Source organism: Scyliorhinus canicula, chromosome 2 (genome assembly GCF_902713615.1).
Source record: "Scyliorhinus canicula chromosome 2, sScyCan1.1, whole genome shotgun sequence".
In the NCBI taxonomy this organism is placed as follows: Eukaryota; Metazoa; Chordata; class Chondrichthyes; order Carcharhiniformes; family Scyliorhinidae; genus Scyliorhinus; species Scyliorhinus canicula.
The window spans coordinates 49052078-49077267 of record NC_052147.1 but is presented as its reverse complement, the minus strand read 5'-3'; the positions used below and the strand labels follow the sequence as shown (position 1 = coordinate 49077267).

Sequence of the window (25190 nt, the reverse complement as noted above, 5' to 3'; positions counted from 1 at the left end):
GCTGCATGTTGTACTGATAGACTGCTTCCAAAGTACTCAATTTTTGAATTTGGTTATAATGTGCAGATGTTAAACTTACCTTCTCTTAAGAAGGTGACTCAAACATTTTATCTAATTTGCAAATGCTCAGTATGAAAGCACAACATCTCATCTTCCGATTGCATACGCATGGATATTATCAGCAAATGAAATAACAGCATTTCCAGCAGTCTTACTCGATCAATCTCTGCCGAGCTTCATTTTGCAGTTTCCGTATTTTTTCATGACTTCCTGAACGCAGTAACCCATCACAAACTAACTTGTTTATTGTGCTCCGAAGCAGATTGATCTAAAGAACACAAGAATCGTAACATCATTTCTCAGCATTTTAAAGATGAAAAATATTTTAGTGAATGCTTTCAAAGGCGACGCTAAGTTGGAAAATTTCATTCTATTCTATCAAAACATGAACTGGAGAAAATGTCAGAGAAGACTGACTGATCTCCAACTCTTAAGAACTAAGACCATTATGGAGTCGCTGCCAGTTTCTTGGAGAACAGAAACCTATCAAGTGCTTAACGCAAAAAAATTAATAATCCAACAACTGTGTCTCATGTCAAGATATTGTGCCCATCTGAATCATATCAAGCTGGTTCTTGAGCCACAGAGTTCACTTGTAATGTGGGGTTCAGTTCTCAAGGAAAACAATCTTTACTTTTTTTCATTAGATTGAAAGTCAATACAGCAATTTAATTAAATTTGGACACTTGCTTTTAAAAAATTCACCTTTCTAGGTCATAGAAGAAATAGCTTTAATATCAGTGTAGTCATAAATTCCACTTTCTTTATAACATTTGCCAAAATAAGTGTAAATGAGCAAATCTGCAATACAATGAACCATTATTCATGATGGAACAGAATTAATGCAAGAATCCAACTCCAACATTATTTTATGAAAGTATACATGAACCCATTGCCAAAGGATATTACAATTTACATCTTTTGATTCTCTATCACCAGCATGTCAATTTTCATCTAATCATATATGCCTCTCGTGTTTGCTAAAACAATATTTCAATTTTAATTTTTTAAACTAAAAGATGACTATATATGAAGGGCAGTGTTGTGAATGAAACACTATTTTAACTTTTGGGCTCTACTGATGTCTACAATACGAAAGTGCCACAAACACATTTTCTTCTTCCTAACTAGCTTCTGCATCATCACCAAATTAAAATTATCTTCTACAGCTGCAGCAGCAACTTAATTTCTACATGTTTACCGAGGTCCGAAAAATATTGGCAGATTTTGAATCTTTGCATGCATTTAAATTCAAATGCAAGTCACCTACAGTTTAATGGGTGGCATGGTAGCACAGTGGTTAGCACTGTTGCTTCACAGTGCCAAGGCCCTTGTTTCGATTCCCGGCTTGAGTCATTGTGCGGAGTCTGCACGTTCTCCAACGTATCTGCATGGGTTTCCTCCGGAGGTCCAGTTTCCTCCCACAAGTCTCAAAAGACGTGCTTGTTAGGTGAATTGGGCATTCTGAATTCTCCCTCTGTATACCCGAGCAGGCGCTGGAGCATGGCGACACGAGATTTCACAGTAACTTAGTGTTAATGTGAGCCTACTTGTGACACTAATAAAGATTATTGTTACTAATGACTACAAGTATAATCCAAATATAAAATTAAAGATGTGTCCAGAAGGCATGGGTCAGTCCTACAACTAAAAAGTTAAAAACATTCCAATTGAAATTCAGGTGGAGAACAGGGTTAAGTTTCTCAGCAGATCAGACAGCAATGCTACACTACCTCCAAAATATCATTTACATCAAAATGCACATCAAATGCAACTTCCAGATCATGTTCTTCCAATAAAGGGGCATTGGTTTTTGGATTCCATCCCAAGCCACACAGAGCACCAATGTAACGTTTTCTCAGCCTGTCAGTCCTACAGAAACATAAACGTACAGTAGTCAAGATAGGCAAAGATAACCAAAGAGGTTAATTTCATAATCACTCCAGCCCCCAAAATTATAATAAATTGTAACAAGTTATACTATTCCCACATACAGGGTGGCACGGTGACACAGTGGTTGGCACTGCTGCCTCACAGCGCCAGGAACTCGGGTTCAATTCTGGCCTTGGGAGACTGCGTGGCGTTTCTACTTTCTCCCCGTGTTCTCCAGGTGCTACGGTTTCCTCCCAGATAACTGTAGGTTAGGCTGATTGGCCATGCTAAAATTGCCCTTTAGTGTGCAGGTTAGGTGGGGTTATGGGGATAGGGCAGGGAGCGGGTCTATGCAGGGTGCTCTTTTTAAGGGTCGGTGCAGACTCGATGGGTCGAACGGCCTCCTTCTGCACTGTAGGAATTCTAATTTTATACCTCATTGTGACTGGTGAATAAAGGCACCAACAGTAATCTTAGAGCAGTTCTCTCGCCTCACACCATAGGTAGCTCTCAACTGCAAGACTATGTGCCCACCATCATGCAATTTTAACTTCAATACTCACCTTGTCAAAAAATTGTATATTTGCATAGCCAGTTCTCAAACACTACTGATAGCTGCATTAGAGAAGTGGCTCCATTCAAGAAAGAATGCATGAGCTTAGATGACAGAAAAGAAACTCAAAGGAGAAAGGTATAGACATTTCATTAGCTATCCTCTTTCACATTTACCTTAGTTCCACAACTGGAGCAAATATCATACAGATGAGAGCTGGAAGACCATGGATATTTGGCATCAAAGTAGTTTCCCTCACAATTATAGTTGAACCTGCATATTAGATATTGATAAAAATGAGCACAATATACTTCAATGTCATTACTATAGGTAAATAGACCATTTTCTTTATAGAACATTGCAGAAAATATGACAATATTAGCAATACAAATTCAACAATGGTTTTATAAGGTACGTAGTATTGCAGTGTATCTTGCCTTTTCAACTATAGGGCTCCAGTTACAAAGTCGTAGAATTTTATAGCACAGAAGAGGCCCTTTGGCCCATCATGTCTGGGCAGGCATTCAAACACCTATCTATTCTAATCCCCTTTTCCGCCACTTGGTCTATAACCTTGTACGCTACGGAATTTGGATTTGGATTTATTGGCGCATGTACCGAGGTACAGTGAAAAAAGTATTGTTATGCATACAGTCTAGGCAGATTGTTCCACACATGAAAAAACATAGGACATCGGACACACAATGTAAATACATAGGCACTAGGACATAGGACACACAATGTAAATACATAGACACAGACATTGGTTGAAGCCTATCGAGTGTAGTACTACTCAGTAGAGAAGATGAGTGGCGAGATCAGTTCAGTCCGTAAGAGGGCCATTCAGGAATCTTAACAGTGGGGAAGGAGCGGTTATGTGCATATTCTCAGACTTTCGTATCTCCTGCCCGATGGAAGAGATTGGAAGAAAATAACCCGGGTGAAACGTCATGAGACACATTAACTCCATACTCCCAGATTACCTTTGTCCACTACAATTCGCATATCCCCACAACCAGTCAACAACAGACCCCATCCCCCTGGCCCTATACTCATTCCTGGCGCATCTCGACAACAAGAACCCCTACATCAGGCTCTTATTCATTGACTATAGCTCCTCCTTCAATGCCATAATCCCAGCCACGCCTATATTAAAACTCCAAAACCTAGGTCTTGGTTTCACCGTCTGCAGCTGCATCCTTGACTTCCTGACCCATACACCATGATCAGTAAGGGTAAACAACAACACCTCCTCCATGATGGTCTTCAATACTGGAGCCAAAGTACTTCATAATGATAGATGTCAAGGCCACCAGACGGTAGTCATTGAGGCACGTTGCCTGGTTCTTCTTTGGTCCCCATATGATGGTCTTCTTCTTGAAGCAGGTGGGAACCTCGGAGGGAGAGGTTGAAGATGTCTGCAAACACACCCACCAGTTGGTCCATGCAAGACCAGAGTGCACGACCAGGGACTCCGCCAGGACCCGTTGCTTTCCGGGGTTACAGAGATAGGAAAATACCAGACCAAAGGAATGAAAGTAATCTTTTTTAGTGATTCTCTTCATGCCCATCTTCCAGATGGGTATTTGAGTACAGGGTTTTACAACGTTTTTGGTGGGTGAAAATGGGGAACATTCCCTTGTCCCAAGAAGCTAAGAATTTATTTTAAAAAAGGTGGTTTAAGTGCTTCATGCTGAACTACTGGATATTGGGTTTTTCATATTAAATATTTCAGGAGAAAGTCTACACAAGGTAATTTAGAGAATAATTTGCCATTGGTTATCGATCAGTGATGCTAAGATTTTGGTGTCTGGAGGTCTATTTTTTTTCAACAGTCATCCTCATATGATCTACCAGTCTTGACCCCTCTTACACAGAGACATTCAAATATGTTGTGCAACATTGGCCTTATACTGCCCTAGAGATGCAACAAGAATATCCTTGAACACTATTATGCAAATATTTCCTCCCCTAAAGGACACTACTAAAGGGTTTTTACAACAATCTGGTATTTTTGTGGTCGCTGGTTCCAGAATTGTAACTTCGTTTAATTCGTCAAATTTAAATTCTCCCAACTCGCGAGTACGCCGCTTTGGAGGGGGCGGAGCATTGCGAAAGCGGCGTCGCCCCTGATTTGGTCGGAAACTGGGATTCTCCGGCCGATCGTTGAACGCGATTTTGGCGTCGGAGAATCCCGCCCATTATGTTTAAACTTAAGGAAATCATGGGGTTTGTGTTGAATAAAGATGATGTAAGTAACGGGAAGAACCCAGTCTGTAGCAGGTAGGTTTCTGGAAGCTGTGAGCTGAACAACAGCTTTTTCAGAAGGATGTCAGGTTCAATGTTACTCTGAGACAGTGATCTGCTGGTTGTTTACTGAATTGATCTCTGTCTCCACAAACAGTCTTTCAAAGAATGCGCTATCCTGAACACGCCAAGTAATCCTGTGTTTGTTAACTTCATTTAAAAGTGGGTTTTGGCTTTGTTGGAGATGATATTAGTTAAAAGTTAAAATGTTTCCTTTTATTGTTAAGCATTATTTAACTTTTAATTGTAAGCAATATTTCTGTGATGTTAAAGTAGTTTAATACTCTGTTAATAATAAAGGGGCTGTTTATCACAGGGCTAAATTGCTGGCTTTGAAAGCAGACCAAGGCAGGCCAGCACCACGGTTCGATTCCTATTTGTGTGTGGAATTACTCCTGGAGCAAAGTATCCTTTTCTCATAGTTCTACAGATTAAAAAAAAGTGACTGCGGTTCCCGTCTGGTATCTAGCTGTATTTTGGGTCTGGTCCGGCATCATAATACTCAGAAAAAAGTTCTTGTACAAAGAAATTATTGGAGACCTGAGAGGGATGTCTTGTATAAATGATATACAGAATATGGAAAATACTTTTTCCTCGCTCTTAGATTTGTTTTGAAATATTGTGTTACAAAGTTTTGATTTAAAAAGAGAGGAATCTATTAATTGTAGTATTAAGATTCAGGAGGACACTAAAGCTTTTGATTTAGTGCCTTGTAAAGAGAGACTTCTCGGACACAGTGTTGGTTAGGGAGGAGGCAGGCATTTGTAAGGTTGAATTCCATAAATACATTTAGTATTGCATCAAAGATTGGTGTCTGGTTTCTTACTTCACCATCTGTCTATCAAACTTAACACACCCAAGTATATCATCTCTATACAAGCATGATTGTTGCTTTAAATTTTACAAAACCTCTTCCATCTGACTAAAACCTTGTAATAAGAAATATTGAGCTGCCATTTCTATTATTTTTAACCGATGTTTCAGTAATAGCTGCAATGTAATTCTTCCAAGTGTCCATTTTTTTCCTTCGACTCAGCTATCTTATTCACTAGATTCCTTGCAATTCAACTCAGATGCTTCATGCCATTTCAGAACACTGTAATAGGTATTAACCTTAGTCAGCAATGAAAATAACAGATGAACAATTAAATTGTTTTCTCCAGTGTTGACAGCTAGATTAAAAAAAATATATTTTTAAAATCCCAATTTTAGTTAGAATATCTCAGGAGAGATTAAGCAACAATGCCAAAGTAACCTTTTTCTCCCCCTGGTGGCTGACTTCAAAGCAACACAGGGAGAGCTCATTTTTAAAAAAAATGTAAACTTACCAATTATTTTATTCCAATTAAGGGGCAATATAGCATTTTTTTTTTTTTTTTTTTAATTTTAGATTACCCAATTATTTTTTCCAATTAAGGGGCAATTTAGCCTGGCCAATCCACCTACTCTGCACATTTTTGGGTTGTGGGGGCGAAACCCACGCAGACACGGGGAGAATGTGCAAACTCCACACGGACAGTGACCCAGAGCCGGGATCGAACCTGGGACCTCGGCGCCGTGAGGCGGTTGTGCTAACCACTAGGCCACCGTGCTGCCCTAAGGGGCAATATAGCATGACCAATCCACCTACCCTGCACATCTTTTTGGGCTGTGGGTGAGACACATGCAGACACAAGGAGAATGTGGAAACTCCACACGGACAGTGACCCAGGGCCGGGATTGAAGCTGGGTCCTCGGCGCCGTGAGGCAGCACTGAGCCACCGTGCTGCCCCACAAGGAGAGCTCTTTAATGTTGTACAAGGGAAATACAATGGAATGGGATTGTTAAATGTTCCACTACAATAAAAATGGTAATAGACAGATTTAACTTTCAATACTGGTCATAGGAGCACTTAATCAACATGGCCACAAAATTAATATGTTACCTTAATACGCATTCATCTAACTCCAGTAAAACACAACATTGCTTTCCATCTGAATACACTCACATCAACCTGCAATTTCTTGCTTCTCTTGCACATGCTGGAAAACTGCATAAGGAACATAATAACATTCCAATCTATATTTTTAAAAGTTCAATTATGATATGGACAAGGTAAGAAAGTAACTAATTGGCATTCTACTGTAATTTGCACACCTCTCAAAATTCAAATCACGCTTCCAGTTTGTTTTAATAGATATGCTGTTCATCCTAGTTACAGGACTTATACATTGGGCACACCACGATGATCCCATGATAACAACGTTCTGGTTCAGGATAGAAGCTACTAATCGGTTTCACAGGCATGGGTGGCTTATCCCAACTACCTAAAAGACTGTGTCCCAGGATCTCAGATGGGGTCAGCACCATGGATTTGAGAAGATGGGGTTCTACTCTTCCAGTCCTACTTTGAGAAGTTTAGGTCTAAAGAAAAGTCAACAGTAATGGGAAAGGACAGGGAAATGGGATTAATGTTGATAGCTCTGATAAAGAGCTAGCAGCAGCACAGGTTTGATGTCCCAAATGGTTTCTCGTTCTCTGCTGAAATTTCTGTTAGTTTTGATTTACATCATTTGTAATTTGGACCATTTAAATATTTCTTAACAAACATTCTCACTCTGGTGTGAGGGGGCTCCATCAGCAGGAAGTAATTTTCTAATCTATTTACAGTAAGTGATTACGTTCACAACCATGACATGACAACCTTGTCTGAAGTATCTTCATGAATACCTGATGTATTTACTGACACTGATGCACCAATCAGGATCCTCTGGTGAATATCTTCAGGAGCATTGTTCAGAGCTACTGAATTTATACTTTCTCTCTCAATCCAAACATTCCTACGGCAACATTAAAAAAGAATTAGTGTTGCATAAATAATGCAGTTCTCCTTTTTATGACCTCAAAAAACATACAACTTTCCCCAAACACCATTTAATTGAGTTCCAATCAACATTCTAAGTGCACTTTCATTCAGCTAAAATAAGATGGGAGCAAATGATGGATCTTTGTGGTGTTGAAGGAGTCACTGTTTTCACAGAAGATACCAGTTGGTCAATTTGCACACAGCAAGGTCCAGCAAACAGGAACGAGATGGCACCTCATACAGTGCAACACTTTTCAGCATTGCATTGGGCTTCAGAATAGATTTTGTCCCCAAGTCTCGGGAGTGGGATCTGAGCACAATTTTCGGATTCGGAGGGCAGTACACTAAAACTGAACTACAGCTGGCACTCATGCATAAACGTATATCAACAGTGGCAAACTTTGGGTGAGATCTATCGGTCACATTGCACTCGAAAGGCAGCGCGATGGACGCAAAGCAACAGAATCAATAGATCTATCGTGATTTCGCGAGACATTGCGATGTCAATCCTGCCCTCTGCGGATGGCATCACTTTTTAGGGAATCTGCATAATAGAGTGAGACAAGGCGTGGAATCGAAACTCCTCGCCTTAAGAGATCTCGGGTGAGCGCCATTCAATGCTGGTCTCCACAAACGGGGATCAGACGGAATTGCATTTGTGGGTGTCTCCCAGGGGATAGGAGGCCCCAGGTGCTTGCCCCTTGGTTAGCGTGGCACCCTGGCACTGCTTGTGCCAGTCTGGCAGTGCTACCTGGGTGCCAGACTGGCACTGCCAGCTGGCAAGGGGTGCTGCCAAGGTGGCACTGCCAGGTTGCCAGACTGGCATTTTCCCACACTGCAGATCAGGCCCAGGGGTGTCCTGTGGGGATGTGAGGGGGGCCTGAGGATCGCCTTATCGGCGAGTTGGGGCTTGGGGGTCGAGAGAACGGGACACCATTTTTAAATGGCATCCCGATCTCATGCTGCACAGCAGAGCTCCTCAGTGCAGGAAACGGGACAAAGTGAGGCCTCGGTCATGCATTCCCCACTGTGGTCCCCAATCTACCTGAATGGCTGTTCGATAGCGTGGTATTTCTCGGTGCTCGGAAAGCCGAGAAACACCCAGCTAATTGCACGCATACTACAGGACTGTTCCCATTCGGGCAGATTGCGCACTTTATGTTTTAAGAACATTTTTTTGATATCTTCTCCTAGAGCAAAAACATAGAAGATTATTCTAACCCATACGGATGTCTCCCTGGAGGTATTTCCAGCCAGTTTCTCAAACCGACTATGTCATCAACAGAGGAAGCAGCCCTCTGTAACAGCATTTCACGAAGTAGCAATTCCAGAGATGTATCATTAAAAGAAGAACTCACTTCTGATTCTCCACATTTTATTGTTTTATAAAAGTGCTTTCAGGAAAAGTTTTTAAAAATACAGCTGGTTGCACTTGCAATCGCTTTTTGTGCTGATGCACAAGACATTTTACCCTGCAACCCTTAAAATAAGCATATTTTGTAAAAAGGCACACTGCTTACGCACCATTTGCTATTGCTGTAATGGTCAGTTAATGCAGATTTTTTGAGATTCATTTGCAAAATTAGCAAAGAGTGAAATTCTTCAGTAATTGATTCAAATATCTACATAAAAAACTATTCTCTGAATGCAAAAGAATCTTTCAGTTCCATTGCAACAATTAACAGTATACTCTGGAATTATTCTTTTTTCAATACCTGAATCTGGACATTGTAGTCATGCTATGAAACTTGGTCTCATAGGGATTGAAGGGACCATGCAAATGGACCTGGCGAATATTAAAAGACAATTGAGTCAGTAACTAGACTTCCTGTAAAGTAGGTCAAGTTTAAAAAGCAGTTTATATTTCTTAATTTACATGACTGCCATTTTATTGGAAATAATTATCTAACCTTTGAAATTGGAAATCCAAGTTTAGAAGAGGAGAATTTCTTTACTAATGCTTGAATTAGCTTCCAGTCTTCTTCCTTCTGGGTCCACGTGGTTTGTTGATTTAAGCCCAACTGTTCCTGGAGAGGAAACTGCAACATGGTCTTCAACTGTTCATGACTTATCTGGAGGCAAAACATTTTCAAGTTGCAACATCAGCAATGTAGTGTGTTTTTTCTTGTACTTCATGAAATAATGTAAGAACATAAGAAATAGACACAGGAATAGGATGCATGATTCCCCCAAGCCTGCTTTGCTATTAAAGCAAATCTTGGCAGGTCTAATATTGTCCTTAACTCCATTTTCCCGAAAGCTCCATGTAACCCTTGATGTCTTTATATACACAGTAAGAAGTCTTACAACACCAGGTTAAAGTCCAACAGGTTTGTTTCAAACACTAGCTTTCGGAGCACTGCTCCTGAGGAAGGAGCAACGCACAGTGGCCTCCTTCAGCGCGCCGGCCCCGACGCAACAAAGCGCAGGGCTACAGGGCCGGCGTGTAGGAAAGGAGCCGCCCAGCCACAGGGGCCGGCCCACTGATTGGTGGCCCAGGTCGCCCCCCCCCCCCCCCCCCCCAGGCCGCACACGACCCTAACACACTGAGGTCCCGCCAGCCCAGATCAGGTTAGAACGATGCCGGCAGGACTCGGCTCTTTTCTTGCGGCCGCTCGGCCCATCCGGGCCAGAGAATTGTGTGCCAGCGTCGGGGCGGCAGGCCCGTTCGCGGGGATTCTCCGGCCTGGCATGGGGCTGGGAGAATCCCGCCCATGCCTCCATAATCCCTACTATATCATATCAGTTTACATCTATTTGCGACCAGTCTCACCATCCACCCTGGACTTGCCGAATCACCCTCTCCCCATCTTGTCCCCACCTGCCCTGATTTGGCATGCCACCAGATTGGTCACACTCCCAACTCATGCCGGCACCTGCCTCAGATCCTCTCTCCAACCCGCTCAAACAACTTGAGCCTACTGCTTTCCTGTCCCCTATCCCAACTTGAGCCTGCTGCCGCACACCACCAAGGGAATTCTCCAACCACCAATTTGCCAAACAACTTACAAAGGTACTAGCCAAAGTTCTGGCTAGTCCTCCTGGTCGAGTGGAGTGGGCTGCATATGCGCAGCAGCACTGTGCACATATGCATAGTGATGAGTGGACATTGAGTAATTTATGTCGCTGCATGGCAAAATATGGGACTTATGGTCCCCCAGGAAGCCAACATACAGGACAAATCGTAAAATTATGGGACAATCACATAAAATACAGTGCAATTGGTCACTGTGCTATTGACGCGAAATGTCAACTTCGTTCCCCTCACCACAAATGCTGTCTGATGCACTGAATATTTCTAGTATCTACTATTTTTATTTCAAATTTTTAGAATCCATAGTAATAGCAATAGCTGCATGGTACTGTTTGAAAATTTAAAACATTAAATATACCTAAGCAGCTGGATTTGTAAGCTAATGAAATAAAAATACATTTGCCGGGCAGCACTGTGGCACAGTGGTTAGCATTGCTGCCTCACGGCGCCGAGGTCCCAGGTTCGATCCAGGCTCTGGGTCACTGTCCGTGTCGAGTTTGCACATTCTCCCCGTGTTTGCGTGGGTTTCGCCCCCACAATCCAAAGATGTGCAGGCTAGGTGGATTGGCCACGCTAAATTGCCCCTTAATTGGAAAAAATGAATTGGGTACTCTAAATTTATAAAAAGAAAATAAAATAAATTTGCCTAGATGAAGACCGGATTTGCAAATAATTGACTGTGCAGAAGCAATATTAGACATGACACAATGTGGTGCATCATATGCACAGTAAACATAGGGGGTGAATCTCCGAGTCCCGCGCTGGGCCGGGAGAATCGGCACAATTTGCGCCGGCATCGGTAGGGCCGCTGATTCTCTGGCCCGGATGAGCCGAGCGGCCGCACGGATACAACAGAGTTCCGCTGGCGTCGTTCACCCCTGGCCACTGCCGGCGGGAACTCTGCGCAAAGGGTTGGGGCGGCCTGTGGGGCGGGGAAAAATGATCCTTCACCCGGGGGGAGGGGGCCTCCGATGGGGTCTGACCCGTGGCGTGAACCGCTCCAGCGCCATTCTGGGCCCCTATGGGGGACAGAATTGGTCGTGCATTCACAACGGCGTGAAAACCTAGTCTCCATTTTGGAGAATTGCCCTGTAATGTGAGAAATTTTCACCTGGTGGAGATGGAAAACTGGTAGTGGAAAAGAAAATGGGACAGAGTGCAAAACGGAAAATCAATCTATTATGTCAGTTTTTTGCCCATCCCAATTAACACCACTGTTTTGTTATATTTATTTCGAACTGCAGCCCTTCTCGGAGATCCTTATATTCAGCTCAGCAGCTTCTCCATCACTCCAAACACATGTTCCTTTTTCCAAACTAATCATATCCAGAGTAAAGATTCATCTTTTCTTCCCCAACAATGTAACTCTGAGTGCCCCTACAATACCATTATACCCTCTCATTTTACGTCAAAGAATTAAATTTCACACAGGCCCTTTAATAGTCAATAGATAGAGAAGGCATTCAACCAAGTAGCCTGGATTTAAACACAAATTCAAGCATTGGAATTATGTCAGTTTGTACATGAAATTAATAGCTGAGCAGTATTAATTTGCAATTATCAAACCTTTGATTCGTACGTCTCTTCAGCCGGTTCAGCAAATCCCTCATTAATGAGGATTTCCCGCACATTACAGTCAACATTTGAAGACTGTATGCTAAGGTCTACACGCAGTACATTGTGCACAATGGAGAAAACTTTCACAAGTAGGACACAATTTTTCACCAGGGAGCTGAATCTTCCCCTGGCCTTGGCACTCCATTGATCTCCATGTATCAGAGAATATGCAGAAGGACGCATGTTGCAAATTTGACATTGAAGGGCCTAAACGTGAGAAAATCAATCCATTAATATTAGAATTCAAGGTTTGACCACTAGTGTATAATAGTTTAACAACCTACCAGTATCACTTTACAGATGATGCGACAAAACAAGTTTGAAGCTTAATCAGTTATTAAATATATTTACATACATTAAATGTATGAAAGCTCGTTTCCAATTGAAGGAAAATGGTAGGCTACCAACATCATTTATGTCACAAGTTTCCTTTAAAAGAAAATAAAACCATTAAAGGGTGAAAACTGACAAGAAAAATCAGGATTGAGTACAGTGATCCATAGCCTGGAAACATTAATGAGCTGGAATTTTAGGGAGAATGAGGTTAGAAAAGACCACAAGCATTAATCACTGGGAAACTTTCAATTTGAGAATTTGTTTTTTTCAAATGAGTAAATCTTCATTGTAAGGCCACATAAAAAGCATCCTTAAATTGTTCTGGTTGTATTTTAACCTTATTTGGTTTATGTACCACCATCGATTGCACGCGAGGCGAGTGATTTACCAAAGTCTGGCTTTAATTAACTAGAACACAGCTCTGCGATCGTCTACAGTGGAAAGGGACGATCGTCAGGCGTTTGAGCATTTATACCTCGTTAATAGAGGCGTGGTTAACTCAGCCTCTCGGCCAATTGGTCGAGAGGCACATGACCGACCAGGGCCAATGGTAAGCCGACGTTCTGGCCCAATGGCAGACGAGTATGCAGATCATATCATCACAGTTTAATTTTAATAACAAGCAAAAAGAACCATTTATCTAAAACCCCAAAACAAGTTACTTTAAACTACTATAAACTAACAGGAATATGAGGAGAAACAAAAAAATTGACACAAATACTCCTTTAACTTGTCCTCCCACTCCACCACTCAACAATTTTCTCGAAACCATTCATGTTCAGAAGTGAGTGCTACAAATGAGGTAGGAATCCTGACCTACCCTTCTAATCTAAAAATGCTGTTGCCAATTTTAGTACCCTTTACCGCCCAGCGAACAACCACCAAATCAGCAGATTAGATACGGAATTTGGTAGGTATTGATTAGCTGCTCACTGGATAGAGCTGCTGAACCATTTGGTCTCCTTATAACGCTCCAATGTTGCAACTTATTGCAGATAAATATTCTGATTTTGTTTTGATTAGCAGATCATACCTTCCCAATGCATTTGACTAGAATAGAACTGAATGAAAACCAGTCCCATGGTTTTGGAATTCTTACCCTTATTCTCAGCCCCCAGACTGCCTTGCCACTCCCTACCTCTGTAGTATCTTCCAATTTTATAATCCTGCAAGATCATTGCACTCCTCCATTTTTGGCCTTTTTGTGCATCCCTCAATTTCTTCATTCCACCAATGACAGAATAGCAGTCTACCTGCTTAGCCCCAAAGCTCTGCTATTCTGCCCTTAAATTTCACCATTTAATATAGTCTAAAAACCCACCTCCTTGACCAAACTTTTGGTCACCTATCCTCATGTGGCTTGGAGTCAAATTTTGTTTCATAATCAAACCTGCAGTGTCTTGGGACCATTAACCATGTTACAGGTGATGTATAAATGCATGTTGCTGTTCATTCTTGGATCCTCATTCTGTAAATTTGCTGTTGTTTGCTGTGCATTTAGGATTAAATTTAAAACCTTGCTCAAAATTTCACAACCATCTAATTCAGGTGACACAAATATTTACATAGGAACAGTGGATGGCTTAGTTTCAACCCTTGCTTCCAGTTACTTGCCGAACAAAGGACATTAAATTAACCTGCTGTGACATCTATACCTGAAAAGGATGCTCCATAAGATTATGTGGAATATTCCGTAAGAGATTTGTTGCAACTTTTGCAGTATTTCCATAATCCACAAAGAATACCTGTAAAATATTTCCATAAAAATGAGTTTTACCATATTACATCACTGCTTAACTTGGAAAATGGTTCAAGCAATGATGGTAGCAGCAGTTCAAGAGCAGCCAGGACCCAAGTGCACAGTGAGAACAGTAGCAACGCAAAGACAGGGATAAAAGAGCAATATAATTATCTCATAGCACAGTGGCAATAAATTAAAGAATGACAGCTCACTACAAGGAGTCATGTGTGGTGAGTAAACTGGTAACCTTCTAATTTACTTTAAATCAATTATAAAATATTAGATCAATTAATTCCTAAGTGTGGCTAATTGGAGTAAGAGGCACGGTGGCTGCAAGAATCTAAACTAACAGTAAGAAGTGGTTTTGATATGATAATGAACCAAGAGGAACTTCAATTAGGATTTTGCATGAGACAATAACAGGAGTGGATTTGAATGGGTTGCTTTAGGTCACAGAGGGATAAGTACAGATTGTAAAAAGATATAATCCAGAATGGCGGGGTCAAAGTTGCTGCAGAGCATTAAAGAGAGGATGAACAACATGTGGCTGTGGCCCACTGACGACATAGGTATAAAGCAGGATGAGGGACTGCAGATAGATTTTACGGACCGAGGAAAGAGACCATGAAACAGAACCAGAAAGGTTGCAATCTCCAGATCTCTCCTGGTGCGATGCACTAGTCAGTATAAGATAATACAGTGAGTGAATGTGTGACTAAAGAGATGGTGCAGAAGGAAGGGCTGTAGATTCATCAGGCAGTGGGACTTATTCTGGGAATCAATTCCATCTAAACTGGGTTGGGACAATATCTTTGCTGGGTGATTTACTAATACTGTTGGGGAGAGTTTAAAACAATCTTGGCAAGGGAGATGGGAATTAGGAGGTAACAATGGACAGGGAAAAACAAGGATTTGAATAGACAGACAGCATTGAAGTAAATTATACTAAGTTATTAGGTCACTCAGAGTAAGAGGGAATGCAATTAAGTCTACCTTAGGTTTATAATGCACAAAGTGTAGTAGAATCATAGTTAGGAACATAGGCATCCAGCCCTTCGAGCCTGCTCTGCCATTCAATCAGATCATGGCTGATTTCTTCCTGGTCTCAAGGCCACATTACCTGTTCCCCATATCCCTTTAACCAGTTTTTAAAAAAAATCAGAAACATATCTATCCCCCTCTTGTAACCATTTAATGATTCGGTCTCCACCGCACTATGGGGCAGCAAGTTCCACTAGTTCACCAGCCTCTGCGAGTAGTGCCTCCTCATCTCAGTTCTAAACCTATTGCTGCTCAACCTATATCTGTGACCTCTTGCTCTAGATTACCCGACAAGGGGGAACACTTGGTCTACATTTACTTTATCAATTCTTTTTAGTATTTTATGTATCTCGATCAGATACCCTCTCTTCCTTCTGAACTTCAGCAAGTATAAGCCCAAACTGTTTAATCTCTCCTCATACGTCAACCCTTTCATCCCCCAAAGCAATCCGGTGAACCTCCTCTCAACTGCTTTCAAAGCCACCACATCCTTCCTCAAATAAGGAGACCAAAACTGGTCAGAATAGTATGGCACTCTGTCCTCTCTCGCTCAATCTGAATTTGAAATTCTAGCATGCTGTGATCACTCCTTCCAAAAGGATCCTTAATGACAAGACTATTAATCAACCCTTCTTTGTTACATAATACTAAATCTAAAATAGCTGCTCCTTGGTTAGCTCCATAACACAGTGGGCTAAACTGCTGACCAGGCAGCAGCACGGGTTCAATTCCCGTACCGGCCTCCCCAAACAGGTGCCGGAATGTGGCGACTAGGGGCTTTTCACAGTAACTTCATTGCAGTGTTAATGTAAGCTTACTTGTGACAATAAAGATTATTATTATAACCATGTTTCAGTTTCAGCAAAGGAGGACATTTCGCCCACCATGTCTGCGTTGGCTCTCTGGAAGAGCAACTTAGCTAGCCCCACTACCTTTTCCCCTGAACCCTGAAAACATTTATTCGGATAGTCATCCAATTCCCTTTGGAAAACCATGCGCTGGATTCTCCATTTCACAAGGCCAGAAGGATAATTCACGATTGGGTGGAGAATCCAGCATCAAGCAAAAAAACGTATCAGCACACATCAGAGGTCCATGCCCCGTGCCAGCAGGTCACTAAGACACGTTTGCATCTTATTAACGGGCCGAGCACCATATCCTCTGGGCCCGTGTGATTCTCCGGTTCTCTGAGCCGGAATCACATTGGTGAAAATTGGTGCAGGTCTTGACAAAGGGGGTAGCTCTTTAAGGAAGTTACATCCAAAGTCCATAGAATTTACAGTGCAGAAGAACACCATACAGCCCATCGAGTCTGCACCGGCTCTTGGAAAGAGCGCCCTACTTAAGCGCCATGTCTCCACCCTAACCCCTTTATCCCCGTAAACCAGTAACCCCATCTAACCTTTTTGGACACTAAGGGCAATTTAGAATGGCCAATCCACCTAACGTGCACATCTTTGTATTGTGGAAGGAAACCGAAGCATCCGTAGGATACCCACGCACACAAGGGGAGACCGTGCAGACTCCACATAGACAGTGACCCAACCCAGGAATCAAACCTACGAGCCTGGAGCTGTGAAGCAACTGTGCTAACCACTATGCTACCGTGCTGTCCATTGGAGGGCCAACCTCCGCCCCACACAATACAAGTTTCACAGCTGGGTACTTCAAAGCCATTCAAGCGTGAAGGGAGATTAATAAAACAATGTAGACAGCTGGGTGTGTGTGGAAGCTGTCAATCAAAGCCTAGCGAAAGCAATTTCACAAGAGATATGAATGAAAGGCTTGCAGATCAAAGAACTGAAGGGGTTTAAACTCAGCTGACTGGTTTTCTCTTTCCAGGAATTAACAAGTGCTGCTTTCTCTGCCTGAGCCAGGTGTATTGCACAGGTGAGTTTTACAGCAGAGATTTATTTCACTCACTGCCTCTCTCTGGACTACCATCGGTCCTAACAACAGGCCACCCCCTCAAAATGGCAGCCCGATAGCCGCAATCCTCACCATGCATAAATGTGTGGCGCTACGGTTTGTGACTCGCGTGAGCGCAAATCAGGTGCAATTTAGCTCTGGCGAGAGAAGATAGTCTCCTAAACAGAGAATCCCGGTCCACAACTCAATATACCTCCCATACGCACACACACGGGCAGAGCATTGAGATCCTAATCACTCACTGCAGGAAGAAACCTTTTCTCATGTTGCTTCTGGTACTTTTGCTTCTGGTACTTTTGGCAATCATCTTAAATGGTTGTGAAAACAGAAAATGCAGACCTGGCAGCATCGGAAGAAACAGAGTTAAAGTTTAGAGTCAATATTGGACTCCAAATGTTAGCCATGTTGCTCTTTCCACAGGTGCTAATTGCTTTGCGTTCTCCACAAATGCTGCCAGGCCTGAGTTTCTCCGGCATATTCTGTTTTTATTTCAGATTTCCAGCATTTTCAGTATTTTGCTTTTTCCTTAAATTGGTGTGGTTTCGCTCTCAACTCTTCCATCAATAAGAACAGTTTCTCTCTATCTAATCTGGCCAGACCCTTTACGATTTTGAGCACCTCTGTCAGACCTCCCCTCAACCTTGCCTTATCTAAGGGGAACAATCCCAGCTTCAATCTAGATACATAAACTATGCATCCAGAATACAAAATAAACTCCACCCGAGAAACACAACAAAAATCCAGACGTTCTCAATGTAATAAGCAGAGAGATGCTATCTTTTGGATGAGAGGTTAAGCCAAGCCCCTGTCGCCCTCTAGGTGGATGTAAAAAAAAGTCCATGGCCACTATATCCCTGGTGTCTTGGTTAGTTTTTTTCTGATGGCTTGGGTTCAGGAAGTAATGTTGATTATGACACCAGCACTTTCAGTTTTTCTTCAAATCACACCATGAGATTTTCTTTTCCATTCATCTGAGCAGGTAGATGGGAGCCTCTGTTTAACATTTCAACCTGAAGATGGCACCTCCAACTATTCAGCATTTCTTCCATGTTGCTATGCAGTGTCAACCTAGATTGTGTCACCAGAGGGCACAATCTCAGACTAAAGGGACGATCCTTTAAAACAGAGATGAGGAGGAATTTCTTCAGCCAGAGGGTGGTGAGACTATGGAACTCTTCACCGCAGAAGGCTGTGGAGGCCAAACCACTGAGTGTCTTTATGTCAGAGATAGATAGTTTCTTGGTTAATAAGGGGTTATGGAGAGACGGCAGGAGAATGGGGATGAGAAAACTATCAGCCATGATTGAATGGCGGAGCAGACTCGATGGGCCTAATTCTGCTCCTATGTCTTATGGCCTTATGTTCAGAACCTAGTCTTCTGGATTGAAAGCTTTTTTCATTAATTCATGGGCTTTTCGCTCCTTTGGCTAAGCCAGCATTTATTGCCCAGCCCTAGTTGCCCTTGAGAAGGTGATGGTGGTGAGCTGCCTTCTTGAACCGCTGCAGTCTCCGTGGGGTAGGTACATCCAGTGTAATTGGGAGGAATTTCCAGGATTTTGACACAGTGACAGCTAAGGAATGGCAATATAAGGAACAGTGATATGTTTTGAAGTCAGGATGTTAGGTGTCATGGAAGGGAACCTCCAGGTGGTGTCCCCATATCTCTGCTGCACTTAGATTGCATTGGTTGTTGCTTTGTAAAGCGCTATCGAAGGAGCTTTGATGAGAGCTTGCAGTATATCTTGTAGATGGCACACCGCTGCTACTGTGTGTCAGTGGTAGAGGGAGTGTGTGTTTGTGGATGCGGTGTCAATCAAGAGTGCTGCTTTAAGGGCAGCACAGTGGTTAGCACTGATGCCAACTGCACTGAGGACCCAGGTTTGATCCGCCCCCGGGTCTCTCTCTCTCTGTGTAGAGTTTGCACATTCTCCCCGTGTCTGCGTGGGTTTCACCCCCACAACCCAAAGATGTGCAGGTTAGGTAGATTGGCCACACTATATTGCCCCTTAATTGGAAAAAAAATAATTGAGTACTCTAAATTTTTTTTAAAAGAGTGCTGCTTTGTCCTGGATGGTGTCAAGCTTCTTGAGTGTTGTTGCAGCTGCACTCATCCAGGCAACGGGTATGCCAGCACCTAAACCAACTTAATATCCACAAAACTGATGCTTTTAATCAACGTTGCATGAGCAAGGGAGAAAGACAAATTGATGTAAAAAGTTAAACTATTACTTCAGCAGAATCACCAGAAACTTGTAAGACTTTAGCTCTGTAATAATGGGTTTCACTGCAATCTGTGAATGGTGCAAGACAAAAATCAGGACATGGCTCCACTGTCAGTGTTGTCAAGTTCAGCTGATTAATTTCAGTCATCAATTTGCTTAGTGTGTGCAAGCTTTTTCCATCTGTTCTGTAACCCCAAAAATGTCCAACTTCAACAACCTGAAGTGAAAAAGGTAAACAATTCATTAATGTTAATAAATAGCATTATTAGACAACTATCATCAAGTCAAGCACTGCAGTTACAATTATAATTACCAGATGATGAATGCATTATATTCAAACCTAACAATTCCAAGTTGCATCAGGATTTTCACTTTGCATGGTTGGCAAAATGGTAGTCAATATTAATTTTTCAAATAGCATTCCAATAATTGCATTAGCAAGATTTCTGCATTGATGGAAATATAAAATAGTGTATTTATCCTGTATATAACTGGACTCCAATCATACTACAATTTTGAAGCTGGAACCATGCATGTTTACAGCACAGAAGGCAATTCAGCCCATTGTGTCTATGCCAGCTCACTGCCAGAGCAATCCAAAATTAATCTTACTGCCTCAAACTCTCCCCACAGCTTTGCATCTTCATCTACTTAAAATATTTATCCTTTAATTTTTGTCCCTCAGCAAAAGAAATGATCTTTGCCTCAAGTATTCCTCTCAAGTTCACATTTGTTTTCTTACCTCTGTGACATTCATGGTGAAAAAAAGTGGAACAGGATTACAAGACAATTCCAAAGGACCTCTGGACTTTTCCTCAGGCATCAGCTGAACAGTCCAATTTTGATAGCCTACACAAAATCTGCACCAATGAGATAATTGGTTACATTGTGATTGGCTCGTAATGCTTGAAGGAGATGACAATAAATATTTCAGCTCTCTTGGTACCCACATTCCCAAAACAATGATAAAGATGATGCCGAAATATGCTAAGATTGTCACTTATACAGTCTGAAGCCATTGTTCTTCCAATTTGGACGATATTCCTTTTATACCAAAAAGTAATCATGAAACTTGGATTGTCATAAAATCATAAAACCCCATCTGGTTCACTAATGTCTTTTCGAGAAGGAAACTTGCTTCCTTACTCGTCTGGCCGGAGTGTAACTCGAGTGCCAAAATAATTTATTCTTAACTGCATTCTGAAGGATTTTAGTAAGCCATTCTGTGTTGAAAACCACTACCAGCACTTGAAGACAGTCCACCATCACCTACCTTCTCAAATGCAAATAAAGATGAGCAATATCACTCTTGCCAGTGGATTCTCACATCCCAAGAACAAAAATGACACTATATGCATGCAAGGTATACCAAATTAGTAGGCTCATGTAGTCAAGAGAACTTTCAGACACAATTGGTCTTCTGACTACAAGATCATCCCTTTATTGCAGAAAACAATCAAAAATCTTCCAAATGGGGGAAGCACGGTGGCACTGTGGTTAGCATTGCTGCCTCACAGCGCCGAGGTCCCAGGTTCGGTCCCGGCTCTGGGTCACTGTCCGTGTGGAGTTTGCACATTCTCCCTGAGTTTCCCCCCCAAAACCCAAAGATTTGCAGGGTAGGTGAATTGGCACGCTAAAGAGTCTGCCCTGCTTTCTGTGGTACTGCGACCTCATTTCCCCATCAATCATTTTAACACAATTAGAACCATTGAATTCCTACAGTGCAAGAGGCTGTTCGGCCTCTGCACATCATTAATTATACAGTAGAAAGCACTCCACAATTTTTAACCCAGTTCTATACCTTGATGTAACAAGGGATTGTTGCAATATCATAACAGGCGAGTACCTGTGTAGAATCGCATCTTCTGATCAAGCAAAACATTTGAATTTCAAATCCAAATTGTATTAATTCCCCAATATTTCAATTTGCAAAACTTTAAAAAGTACACTATTACCGAAATAAGACATTACCTTGGGCGTTGTAAGCTTGTACTAGGTTGTCCTTGAATCAATGCTTCAATCTCCTCCACAGGATGAACTTTTAACTGTAAGGGAATGCGTTGCTGGGCCATTTTCAGTGCCATATATACTGCAGGATGGATCTCTGCTCTTTTTATTGGATTTTGCACAAATTCAATAAAACCCCTATTATTAATCAAAACAATGGTTGGTCAAATGCCAGAATAGGATTTGAAACTGACAAATTATAATTTCCAAAAATCATTTAATTTCTTTGGCCTTTGTTTGAAAAGTTATAACAATTCAAATCAGTTATGAGATCATTCTCCCAACATGGACCTTGCTCAAATAGCTTGTCCACTGCCACCAGCCCAAGTAAAAAAGATATATACATTAAAATGCCAGAGCCAATAATTTTCTGTCACATATTATATATTCTCATTATATGTGTTTTGTTTAAAGTCAACTGCAGTTGCACCGATATTAAATGCTGCTTTATGATTAATTTTAATACATTTCATAAATTGTGCGACCAAGGTTCATCTGTCACTCTGCATCTAAACACAGATTCTTGCAACTAGACTAGATTGATCTGTCAGTCAAATCTTACACTATGGATTCCTGACCACTATATTCTTCTCAATGACACTGAAAATCATAAAATAAGCTTTCATCACTTGTAAACAAATATATACTGATCATTTGCATCAACTCTAATGAATCTTTTTTAGTACATGTGGTTCAAAATACAAATTAGACAAATTCTAGAGGGAATCCAGAGTGTAAAATCATTCTCACCTTGCCTTCATAAAGAAAAACTTCCTTCAGCAACAAAAAGAATCAGAGGTACCATAAAAACATTTAAAGGCTACCAGAATATATACCATTTTAGGTCTTTTGATATGCCACTATGATCTGAGGGAACTGTACAAATTACATGAAAACTTCCTTCAGCTGTCTGATAGTTTTGATAAATTGGATCTTAAAGCAAAAGAACTGAACTTTACACTCAGCTGTTTAAGATTCCAATACATTTCAGATTGCTTGATCACATTTTGAAGATACCAAGTTATCAGAACAAATATCTCCTCAGAAAATCTGTTTTCTTTAGAGCTATTTTCCCAATCAATTTGAGGATACTAGTCCTATCCTTAAAAAGGCATTTTCTCATTGTTTTGCATTATATTTTTAATAACTCTACAGGTGTGAAGGCTGAAGTGCCCAGTTCAAAGGAGGCCCCGGCATCGAGCTCAGGAAGTGACCAAAGACTTTGTTGTGTTGAACTCCTGTGCTAAGACAGCTCCATATTGCTGGTTGGAATGTTTTACCCTCAAAGGGATTCAGTGCAATTTGTCTTGATGGTGGCATATTTCTAGGATAGTTCACTGCCAGGGCATTCCTGCTGCCGAGTTAACAACACTAATTCCAGCATTTCTCGGCATCAGGACAATTCTGGTTATGGAACCAGAAAATATTTGTTGACATCAACGCAGGAGTAGCCAGGTATATTGAAATTAGACTCAACAATCTGAATAGCAATCCCATCATTAAGACTCCATTCAGAATCTTAAACAGCTGAATTCTTTCCTTAACTCAATACTCTGAAGGAGGAAAACAAATGTTGCTGCTGATTTAATCTGGGAATAAATTCATGGCAGATGAAATTAAATGGGAGAGGAAATCCTCCATTGCCACAGCACCAATACATGAAGTATCAACGGTCATAATAATCTTGAAGTTGTATATTTCAATGCAATATTAAAATCTTAATGAAATTAATAGTGAAATTGTAAATTTTACCTTGCATCTCAACAGCACTTCTCCATTTATCGTTTATCTACAGTCCTTTTGTAATTTGAACTTTTTATTTTCTTGATGCAATATAAATTTCCTTACAAGTGCAAAAGGTTTTGGGTAGACAAGGAAACAATCTAAACATTGCAATTATGCCAATGAAACTTAGAAACTATTCATAAGTTATTGAGATCAAGTTTATATAAAACATACTAACAAAGTTATTGGCAGGCCAAATGAAACTTACTTTGAACCATCAAATGAAATAGCTCCAACTTGACCACATTGCCTGAACAGGGACTGCAGCTGTTGGTAGTACAGGAATCCATAAGGTGAGACATTCCTCACCTACAGCACAAGGACATCAGGATTTAGTTCCACAAACAGAACTGACAGGATAGTTGCTGTGGTGCTGAATGCAGAATGCATGTGAATGTTCAATTCTTAAGAAAGGCAAACACCTTTAAACATTTACTAATTTCCCTTTAAATAAATTAGATATGAAATGTTTTGATGTATTTCATTGCACCAGGAATTGCAAGCTGGCGATAAAAAATAGGCAGCCCAGACAGTTTCCCACTCTCAAACATAGGAGCGGTAGTCAATTGCACAGCCAATCACGGCCCTAGTTGAAATGAATTAACTCTCAAAACTAGCGAACAAACCTAATCTGCCTTATCCAGCAGGCGTGGGAATTACCATTGAACAGCACACTATTATAGTAAACAGGAAAAAAAGTGGTCAATCAAGAAATTTCAACGCGTTCAAACTTGGCTTTGAAAAGTCCAAAAATTGTAAGGGAAAGGAAAGACAGAAGTGAAGAATTCTGCAGTTTTAAACCCGGAAAAAGAATGAATCAGACCATATGGTGGAGGACAAACACAATTTTTTTAAAGAAGTGAATAAGTGTATTAAAAAAAAACATATATATATATATATATATAGAATGTATGGGGTAATGTCAGGGCAAGCAAGACCTCCATTTTAAAATTCTCACGCTCGTTTTCAAATCCCCTCATGACCTGGCCTTACCCTCTCCCCATCTCACAACCCTCCGATATCTGTGCCGACAGTACTCCTGATTTTAATTGCTGCACCACTGGTGGAAACGGTTTTAACAACTGGAGTCCTAAATTCTGAAATTCTATCCCTAAACCTCATCACCTCTCCAATGCATCTTCCTCATTTAAGACATTCCTTAAAAGTTACTTCTTTGATTAAGCATTTGGCCATCTTCTCTAATATTGCCTTGTGTGTGTGTTCAAATGCTTTGGGAATTTTATGTTCCAAGGACAAGATTTTAAGATACAAACGAGAAATCGCAAGACTGAAACGAGAAACCTCAAGAGTGAAAGAAAGAACATTCAAGACTGAAACAATCCATCAGATGATAAACAATTTTACTTATTTTGTCCTGAATATTAGGCATTAGAGAAGTGTGCCAGATATGGAAACAGAGTTCAAATTTTGGGGACAATTTCCCATGATGCCTTAGGTGCTAAAGGGTCTCCAAGTTAATGAAGATGCGATCGTCACCTGAAATACCAGTTTAGTGCAAGATACCAAGTTAGCAATCAAGTTGAAGCTTACACAAGGAATGTCCCCAAGAGGATTGTTAGAAGGCTTGTTGCCACTTAAATTGCCTGCTGGCATTCATTAACACAGCTACATAATATTAAGGCGAATAGCGCTTGATTGACATTCTCTCCTAACAATGACTATATATTTGGGAATAACAAGTTATTGCAGAGACTTGAGCGCCACTTAATGGTACATCATCTTTTACTGTTCATTATTATTGGAAATTTGAATGAGACTTCTGAAACGCGTCAGTTAACTTTCTAGGGCACGATCAACACATTCTGGAAATTCTCTAGAA

The 25190-nt window shown here is 41.2% G+C and overlaps 1 protein-coding gene and 1 long non-coding RNA gene across 6 annotated transcripts in view; one reads left to right on the top strand and one right to left on the bottom strand.

Moving 5' to 3' along the window:
* The window catches only part of tdrd9 (tudor domain containing 9), a 254200-nt gene that overhangs the window by 6252 nt on the left and 222758 nt on the right, over window positions 1-25190 (bottom strand). For all 5 annotated transcript variants that reach the window (XM_038777784.1, XM_038777793.1, XM_038777802.1 and 2 more), the window contains 12 exons: window positions 23559-23659; window positions 21530-21703; window positions 20301-20418; window positions 19566-19775; window positions 14281-14370; window positions 12239-12496; window positions 9549-9710; window positions 9354-9424; window positions 7503-7612; window positions 2662-2758; window positions 1794-1932; window positions 216-328 (listed from right to left, as the gene is read on the bottom strand). In XM_038777784.1, coding sequence (XP_038633712.1) covers window positions 216-328; window positions 1794-1932; window positions 2662-2758; window positions 7503-7612; window positions 9354-9424; window positions 9549-9710; window positions 12239-12496; window positions 14281-14370; window positions 19566-19775; window positions 20301-20418; window positions 21530-21703; window positions 23559-23659 — 1643 coding nt within the window. The remainder of the gene's footprint in view (window positions 1-215; window positions 329-1793; window positions 1933-2661; window positions 2759-7502; window positions 7613-9353; window positions 9425-9548; window positions 9711-12238; window positions 12497-14280; window positions 14371-19565; window positions 19776-20300; window positions 20419-21529; window positions 21704-23558; window positions 23660-25190) is intronic.
* On the top strand, window positions 14780-23506 carry LOC119953505. Its single transcript, XR_005458037.1, has 3 exons — window positions 14780-15065; window positions 17250-17297; window positions 22721-23506. It is a non-coding gene; the product is annotated as an uncharacterized LOC119953505 (long non-coding RNA).